General features: G+C 51.0%; 1 protein-coding gene across 2 annotated transcripts in view; it reads right to left on the bottom strand.

Annotated features, from left to right (window-relative positions):
• Positions 1-7367, bottom strand: part of LOC129667371 (zinc finger protein 345-like) — an 11828-nt gene extending 4461 nt beyond the window's left edge. Inside the window, exons 1-4 of one of the 2 annotated variants that reach the window (XM_055594990.1) lie at positions 7008-7367; positions 3042-3116; positions 1625-1748; positions 1064-1159 (exon numbers count right to left, since the gene is read on the bottom strand). In XM_055594990.1, coding sequence (XP_055450965.1) covers positions 1064-1159; positions 1625-1748; positions 3042-3050 — 229 coding nt within the window. In that variant the 5' untranslated portion in view covers positions 3051-3116; positions 7008-7367. Of the gene's footprint in view, positions 1-1063; positions 1160-1624; positions 1749-3041; positions 3117-6150; positions 6368-7007 lie in introns of those variants that run through there. The other variant, XM_055594991.1, reaches the window with a different exon arrangement.
• Positions 7368-8739: the final 1372 nt, after the last annotated feature.

The raw sequence follows: 8739 nt of genomic DNA, 5'->3' as shown, positions 1-8739 counted from the left end.
TGTGTGTGTGTGTGTGTGTGTGTGTGTGTGTGTGTGTGTTTGTCTGTGGGCATGCACAAGCCACAGCAGACTTTTGGAAGTCAGTGTGTGTGTGTGTGTGTGTGTGTGTGTGTGTGTGTCTGCCAGCACGCACATGTGGAAGTCCTACTACAACTTCCAGAAGCCAGTCTTCTCCCAGCACGGGTTTCAGAGACTCAACTCAGATCCTCAGAAGCAGTATCACCTCAGAAGAAGAAAGCAAGGAGCAAACAGCCATTTTGCTTTCTCAGAACATCACCCTACCAAGCACCTGGCAGAGAACGTGCTGAACAAACGACAAAGGCCATCCTCAACCTGAGAGAAAATGGAGAAACCCAGGGAAACAGACAAGCCAGTGCGTCTCTGCCGTGCTCTCGCTGTTGTCTCTCTCGGGCCTTAACCTCTGTGCACGTGGGTCCTCCTGAGGGGTCCTCCTGTTTACTTTTTATTCTGACTTCTAACCACCAGCCTACCTGCTATGCAAAAGTTTCTTGGATGTTCCTATCGCAGAAAAGAAGACATGGTTTCCCACTGCATACTTTCATAGCACTAGTAAGTCAAGGCGCAATTAGAAAACTAAAACTGTGGGTGAAAAGAATGCCCTAATGAGTTCAAGAAACACACAAGGAAGGAGAAAAAAGCCTGTGTGTGCTGGCACACGGAAGGGAGGGAAAGGTTAATAGTGGCTAAATGAATGATGAGTTCCCACTACAGAGTGGGAACACTTATAAATGGAAAAAGGTAAAGAAAGAGCAAGAGCTGGGAAGGCATTTGATGTACTTTGTTCATACAATCCTGACCGTGACATCCCATAAAGGAAAGAACGGCACTTCGATTTTTGTCACATGATGGACAAATAAGATGGCGGAGCTAGGAGCAGACCCAGAGGGAAGGTGATGAGGGCCAGGCTGCCGTGCTTCAGCCTTTACCAGAGGCTATTTGCCGGGGGCTGGGCGGTGGTGGTGTCTGGGCCAGTGTGTGAGAGGTGCTACTGACTCCCTGAGCAGCCAGCACACAGTATGCCAGCCCCGGCGTCTCTACTCACCTGGGCAGAATCTTCTTGTCTCGCTGCCCAAATCCACGTGGGCATCTTGCTCTTTTTCCAGCACAGGGAACGTATACGGCTGATAAATGCAAAGTCCTGCACGGAAGACAAGAGTACAGAGAGTGACCACACAGACAAGAACTCCAAATTTCCTGTCTGGTGCCTTGGTTACAGAGAAGAGTGACAATGACAGGAAGGGCAAGGAAAAACATGGAGCATTTTGGGAGGATGATGAATATGGACTGCCCCAGTGATGACTACTATTTTTTCAAAAACCACAAGCCATTTTCCAGAAGGAACGCAGCTCAGAAATCCCCCTGGCATTTGTTTAAAAAAAATAATGAAAGGTGGGTGTGGTGGCGCACACCTGAAATCCTAGCACTCAGGGAGGCAGGGGCAGGCAGATCTCTGTGATCTCAAGGCCATCCTGGTCTACAAAGTGAGTCTAGGACAGCCAGGGCCACACAGAGAAACCCTGTTTAAAAAAAAAAGTAAGTAAGTAAGTAAATAAATAAATAGGTCAACAACAGGAACCCCGGAATTTCTCGGGGTGAGCCTTACCTACTGAGACGAGGTGGCTGTAATTCTCCAACATCACATCTTTGTACAGACTCCTCTGCTCCACGGTTAGGCACTTCCACTCTTCTGGAGAGAAGTCGACAGCCACATCTCTGAACGTCATCACCTGCCAGGGGACAAGCCCAATGTTAACAGTAAAAGTTAAATGATTTAGCTGGGGGGAAAACAGGAGGACAGAGCAGGGAACGAGACATACAATGAGGAAAAACTCGAGGTGGCAGTTTGTGGTACGGGGGAAAAGGACATGGGACTAAGTGTGACAAAGCAAGCTGAGAGCCTACAGGCTCTTAAAATGGCTGCTCCGGACCTGGAGACATGGCTCCGGGGTTGAGTGCTCACTGCTCGCTCTTCTGGAGGACCTGAGCTCGGTTCCAAGCACCCTACTAGGGCACCCATACTGCCCATAGCTCCAGGGGATCCGACACCCCCTTCCAGCCTCCACTGGTTCTACACACATTATATCCTTCACATAAGCATACACACATACACACACATTAAAAAATAAATACAAAGTATTGCTTGGTCACAACATCCTCATCGGCTTCATAAGGAACATCAAGATAGGAGGCTGGCAGCCCAGAGGGAGATATCCTTGGCAGTCTGCACCTGTTTGAAGTTGCTCACTCCAGATACATGGAAAACACGAGAAAATCTGCGAACTTATGGACTGTTCATTTTGTTGTTTGTTCTTTTAGTGGGGGCACTTTAGTTTAATTTTCCATCCATTTAAATTTAAAGAATTTTTTAGAGATGGATTCCCAAAATAAATACCGCTGTTTTTCCCGGGCAGGATGTGTTATTCCTGTGAGCGACGGTTAATGAGCTGACCCCATGCTGCCCCCAGGTCCCTGCACACTCAGTGTTTCCGCCGTAACCCCAAAGTGCATCAGAGAGAGGCATACGCTAAAACCAGCCCGAACTGAACTCATCCTGAGTCTCATCCTGACTGAGCCAATGCTCCAGGCTGTAGCACAGTAAGTGAAAGCCCTCTTGGGCTCTGTCCCTTTTCACCGTAGTTCCACGTATGGGTTTAAAGTGACACCCTATACAGAGATGCTTTCCTCCTGACTAGATGTGCTTTCAGGCTTAAAACACAGGGCTGCGTGCGGGAGAGACGGAGCTTTTATCAGGAAAGAGCGCCATGCAGGGCCCTCCCTGGGCTGCCCCACAGCACCACCCCCCTCCCCCCCCCGGTGTAGTTACAGAGCAAGTGACAAGAACGTTCCTGTGGCTCACAGGTTAAGAGCACTGGCTGCTCTTCCTAAAGGTCCTGAGTTCAATTCCCAGCAACCACATGGGGGCTCCCAACCATCTACAGTGAGATCTTCTGGCCTGCAGGTGTACATACAGACAGAACACTGTATACATAATAAATATTTTTGAGACAATGCAAACTCACGTGGTCCATGATGTAAAACTCCTGAGAGTGAGCAGCCAGTCTTCTTCTTGCTCCTTATCTTGCTGAAGCCGACTCCTGAGGAAACCAAGCACAGGAAATAGAATCACGAGACGCCTGGCTTTCCGCAGACCATTTTCTTCCTTGGAGGGAGGTCAGAGGGAGCATGGTAAAATGCTGCCCCACCAAAACTCAAGAGAAGCCCAGCCAAAGCAGGACAAAGCTATATTCTAATTAGTTAGGGCAAAAGCATCCCATAGCCAGGTGATGGTGGTGCACACCAGCAGCACTCAGCACAGGAGGCGGAGGCAGGTGAATCAAGGCCAGCCTGGTCCACAGAGCGAGTCCAGGACAGCCAGGGCTGCACAGAGAAACCCTGTCTCAACAGACGAATGAGTCAGTGAGTGAATGAATGATCAAATAAAAGAAATAATCATTCCATAAATCAGGACATGAGACAAGGTTATTCTGATTTAATCTAAATGTTTCCAGAAACTCTACAAAGCTGGAGTTAGAAGCCTGCAAAGAGATGAATTCTCCCTTGTGGAGCCCGCTGGAGCCGCCTAGACTCCTGTGTGTGCAAACTCCAGCAGCCCCTGGATCATTTTCATCTAGAGCACCTAAGAAGGGCCATGCTGTACAACTGAAGACAGTTCTGGGGCTGTAACAGGCCTAAGGAAGCTCACTGCAGTCAGCGAGACAGGCACACACAGCCACAGCTTAGACCAGGGCATCTGCAGAAACGGTCCACTGTCCCCATCGACCTCCACCCTCGGACACAGTGTGTGCCCCACAGCCTGGGCCCCGGGCCCCCCGCCCAGGGCAGCAACTGCTCTTCAAAAGCTTTGTCTTCGCTTATGCCGACGAGTACTCTGCCTGCCTGTAATACCCGTCCACATGTCCCTGTTGCTTCCTGAGGCCGCGAGGAGGCCTGATCCCTGGGACTGGAGTTAAAGATGTTGTTGAAGAGGTCATCTCTCCAGTCTCTTAACTCTACATCTTAAAAATAAGGTTTAAACTTAACTAGAGGTGTGGAAGGGGCTGGAGAGATGACTCAACAGTTAAGAGCACTGGCTGCTCTTCCAAGGACCTAGGTTCAATTCCCAGCACCCACATGGCAGCTCACAACCATCTATAACTCCAGTTTCAGGGGATCAGCACCCTTTCTGTGAGCACTGCAAGCACATGCTATATATACCCAGGCAAAACACCAATACATGTAAAAAAAAAAAAAAAAAAAAAAACAACCCAACAAGCAAAAAAAGTATATACATAGTTGCAAATGCCCTTAATCTTAACACTCAGGAGGAAATGGCAGGAAGAAGGAAGTTGTCCAGAGCAAGGATACAGTGACGCTATGAGAAGCCTGTGTAAACAGTACAACATTCATTTCAGGTCTTGATGGCTCTCTGGGAACCGCTACTGAACAGCTGTGAAGTGAAACACTTCGCTTTAGGAGGAGAGAGGGAGGACTTTAGAGTAATTATTACACAGTTTGAAGGAAGAACAGTGCTAATCCTGCATTCCTCCTGAAGCCATGGAGAGGAATCAGAAATAAACAGAACTGTGTGGACAGTCCAGCAATGAAAAAGTCTCGCTCTGTAAGAAGTGGCCCGAACAATTCTAACAGAAATGATATGAAAAGCAGGCGGCAACAGGGGAATCCCTGTGAATTTGAGGCTAGCCAGGGCTCCACAGTGAGACCCTGTGTCTAAATAGACAGACAGACAGACAGACAGACAAAAAGGGCTAGACACTGGTGGCTCACACCTTTAACCCCAGCACTAAGGAGGTGAGGCAGGCAGATATCTGAGTTTGAGGCCAGCCAGTGCTACACAGAGAAACCCTGTCTCAAAAAACCAAGAGATGGGGAAAAAAGTATAGTCGATAAAAGAAGACATGAAGATGTAAGCGGGATTCGTATTCAAGATGGCAAAACAAGCACAGTGTGAGTCTGCAAGTGTACAGCAATACCAGCTGCCTAAATAGATACCAATGGGCACGATGGCGTGGGAGAAACGGCGCAAAGACCATCACTACCCGGATGTTATCTACATGTTAATATAAGCATTAGATTTAAAAAGGAAAAAAAAACAGAGAGTGGATGGGCTGCGGAGGTGCCTCAGGAGTTAGGAGCACTTGTTGCTATTGCAGAAGACCCTGGTTTCCTAGAACCCACGTGATAGCACTCACACATCCGCAAATCCCGCTCCAGGGACCCAGTGCTCTCTCCTCAGGAGCCCAGCGTGCGCTTCGTACGCACGCATACACACAGGCGAACGCTCATGCACATAAAATAACGTTATTTCAAAATTTAAAAACATGAACAGCTGTGCTAAAAAGAACACCCGCCTACAACTGAAAAGAAACCCTGACTCTTACATCCCGACACATTGTGAGTTTTAACATATTGGTGGAAAAAAAGCAACGAGAGAATCAATGACTGTATATCTAGCCAAGCTACCATTCAATCCTTAAATTAATTAATTAATTAACTTATTTTAGCTCTTTTTGAGACAGGGACTCATGATGAAGCCCTGGCTGACCCAGAACTTCCTAAGTAGGCCAGACTAGCCTCAGACTCACAGAGATCACAAGTCTCTTGCCTCCAGATTGCACCACTACGTTCAGCTCATCAATTTTGAAAGGTCTACCGAGGAACCAGGAGTGGACACACACTTGTAATCCCGCCCGTGAGGGCCGTGCATGTGCCGGGCCCCGGAGATCCGTGTGGCTGGAGTTCTGGGCGGTGAGTGGCCCAGGTCAGTGCTGAGAACCAAATTCAGATCCTCTGCAAAAGTAGTGGTACTCTTCACAACCGAGCTCTCCCGGGCCCTTTCCCTACCCCTCCATCCCCTAGTCGGGTTTCTGCCGTTTCACCCACCCTCACTTTCAGCAAGTACGACGCCTGCATTAAACGCAAACGCTCATTCTTCGTGGCGCCAGCGCCGCTGTCCTGTCATGCTGGCGCACACGATCATGTACCTGCACACTTAAACTGTCCTCTGGATGTGACCACCGTTCTCTGGAACACACACAGGGCAGGGCAGCCACCCAGGGCCCAAGCGTGCGAACCCCACCCCCCAGCCCCACCCGGGGCTCCCGTACCAACCCCGACCCTGCCGGCCCGGAACACCACCGCAGCCTCTTCAGAGCCCCGCGCTCCGCAGGAAAGCCCTTCGCCCGTGAACGCGGCTGCAGAGGCCATCGTGGTTCCAGGCCTCACACTGACAACCGCTATGTGCTGCGAAACACAGAACTTTCCCAGGGATCCAGGCCTGGAGCCAACTGGGTCGGAACCGCCCGGAAGTCGCTTGGTCGCAGGGCGCTCTGGGAAATGTAGTCCAAACTCTGTACGGTCCTCAACAAGACTAGACCACAGCTATCAACTTAAAGGTCCTGGCTTCAGACTCCACTACTTCCACGGGCACCGGCCACACGCTATACAACGCTCCCATCTGTTCAAGAGAGCTTCAGGAACTTCAGGACAATGCGGACACCTCCATACTGCTCTTCCTCGGCCAGGCAAAGGGTTCCCCTCGCCATCTTTGGACCTGCACTAGCCATGGGTGGGATGGTTCCTGGGAAATGTAGTCCACTGCTTGGGAAGCCGGCGACACCGGCCTCAAAAGAATGGCCAGTTGATGCTTGGCACTGACAGACACATGGGTTGGTTGGTAACCGGCTCGTGCTTGAGTTAAGTCTGTTCAGTTCACTCTCTTTCTGGACTCTGATCTGATCCGCATGCAGCCGGATGCCGGCATAAGCTATGGCCTGTCTCAAAAACAGGCACAAACCACCACGTGACAATCGTGCCTGGGCCTGGGTCTTTAATGATGTGGCCAAATACATGTCTGCGTACACACACACACACACACACACACACACACACACACACACACGCGACCCCTCGGCCCACGACAGAGCGGCCCAGCTCGACCCCGACTCTCGCTCACGCCGTCTTCTTACCTCGCGCTCTCTCTGCCGTGCAACTCCCCGGCCGCACACGCGGCCCCCACGGCCTCTCCCTCACACGCTCAGGCCTGCCGCTGCGGGCTCCGTCACCCGCGGGGCCAGGCTGGCTTCCTCCAGCGCTGCCGCGCCGACCTCAGGCGCAGGGCTCCCAGCTTCGCGTTCGCGGACCCCAACTTCCACAGCCCCGCGGGTCAGATCTCCGCCCGGGGATTGGGTGACTCTAGGCCTCGGACTACATTTCCCAGAACACCCCGCGGCCCCCTGGACCTTCACAGCGCAGAGGTAGGGAACCAGATCGGCTAGAACGGCCAGTGTTTACGTGGGTTAAGGAGCTTCACGCCAAGCCCTATAACCTGAGTTCGATCCCCCGGGGACGCGCGCTGGAAGGCGGGACTGGATTCCGGCAAGTCGTCTGCTGAACGCCGCAGGCGTGCCCCTCCCCCACACAGACGGTTTTGTTTGTTGGTTTTGTTTTTAAGTCGCGTTCGCCGCGCACGCCCAGCACAGTGGCTCACCTCTTCAATTCCCTGCATCTGGGAAGCAGAGGCAGGGGGAGGGCTACGAACTGAAGACCTTAAGCAAATAAGGCCTTAACAAATAAGTATTGTTAATAGTCAACTGAGGGCTTACGGCCAATCAGCAGGATGAAGGAGAGCAAGTGGATGGTAAAGCCCTAGGCGAAATTTAAGAGTCAGAATGAGGGCGTCTTACCGAGGACTCTGCTAATGTCAGGTTGACCGGGTAGGGGAGAGGTCTAACAGGAATGAGGGTTCAGAGGAGCCTGATCAAAGTCTCCTCTAGGGAGTTTTTACCAGCTGGACTTTCCTCTCGACTCCGATGAACAGCGGAACAGTTTGTGCCTGTTGTGCTGTTTGGCCCAGACTTATGCTCCAAGAACTTCTGAGGAGTGGGCAGGTGCTCCTCCTGGGTTTGGGGAGAACTTGCTTAGCCTCTTTAGGTGCCTTGGTGCCAGGTGTCTGGATGCTCCCGCCTGTGTAGGGCATGGAGGGCACCAGGTGACTGAGGGAGATGGAGAGGTCTGTGGAATTGTTGTCTGTGTCTGGTGACAGAGTAGGGAAGGTGAAGGCAGCAGGGATTCCTCGACTGCTGATTATGATCGCATGTGTGTGTGTGTGTGTGTGTGTGTGTGTGTGTGTGTGCCCGTGTGCCCGTGCTGTAGCCGTGCCTAGGGCCAGGTACGTGCAAAGGCTTGCCTATGGGGTGGATTGTGTTTCACTTGGGACACCTGTGGCTCTTGTGTCCCCATTGTGTGTGACTGATTGGGGAGTCACTATAGGTGAGGGACATCTTGACTCCAGCCACAGGAGACTTCCTTAACATCCTGGGGCAGATTCTGCCCTGATCTACAGCCACCCTGCTTTTGTCTGATGCTTGGATTGCTGCACAAGAAGTGCCTAGACTTCTCTAGTTTCTTTTTTATTTTATTTTATTTTATTTATTCTTTATACATCATTCTGTCTGTGTACCAGATCTCACTATAGATGGTTGTGAGCCACGATGTGGTTGCTGGGAATTGAACTCAGGACCTTTGGAAGAACAGCCAGTATTCTTAACCTCTGAGCCATCTCTCCAGCCCCTAGTTTCTTGTTGTATGTGATGGGTGGTATGAACGTTGAGCCAAAGTGACCTCTGAAACAGTCAAACAGTCACCCACGAGTCTGATGTGTCCTGACTCATCTACGCTCTGCCACATAGCTGGTTACCT

Source organism: Psammomys obesus, unplaced genomic scaffold, assembly GCF_907164565.1.
Source record: "Psammomys obesus unplaced genomic scaffold, mPsaObe1.curated_primary_1811, whole genome shotgun sequence".
NCBI classification, from domain to species: domain Eukaryota; kingdom Metazoa; phylum Chordata; class Mammalia; order Rodentia; family Muridae; genus Psammomys; species Psammomys obesus.
The sequence above is the reverse complement of the archived record's forward strand: the minus strand, read 5'-3'. Positions and strand labels throughout refer to the sequence as shown.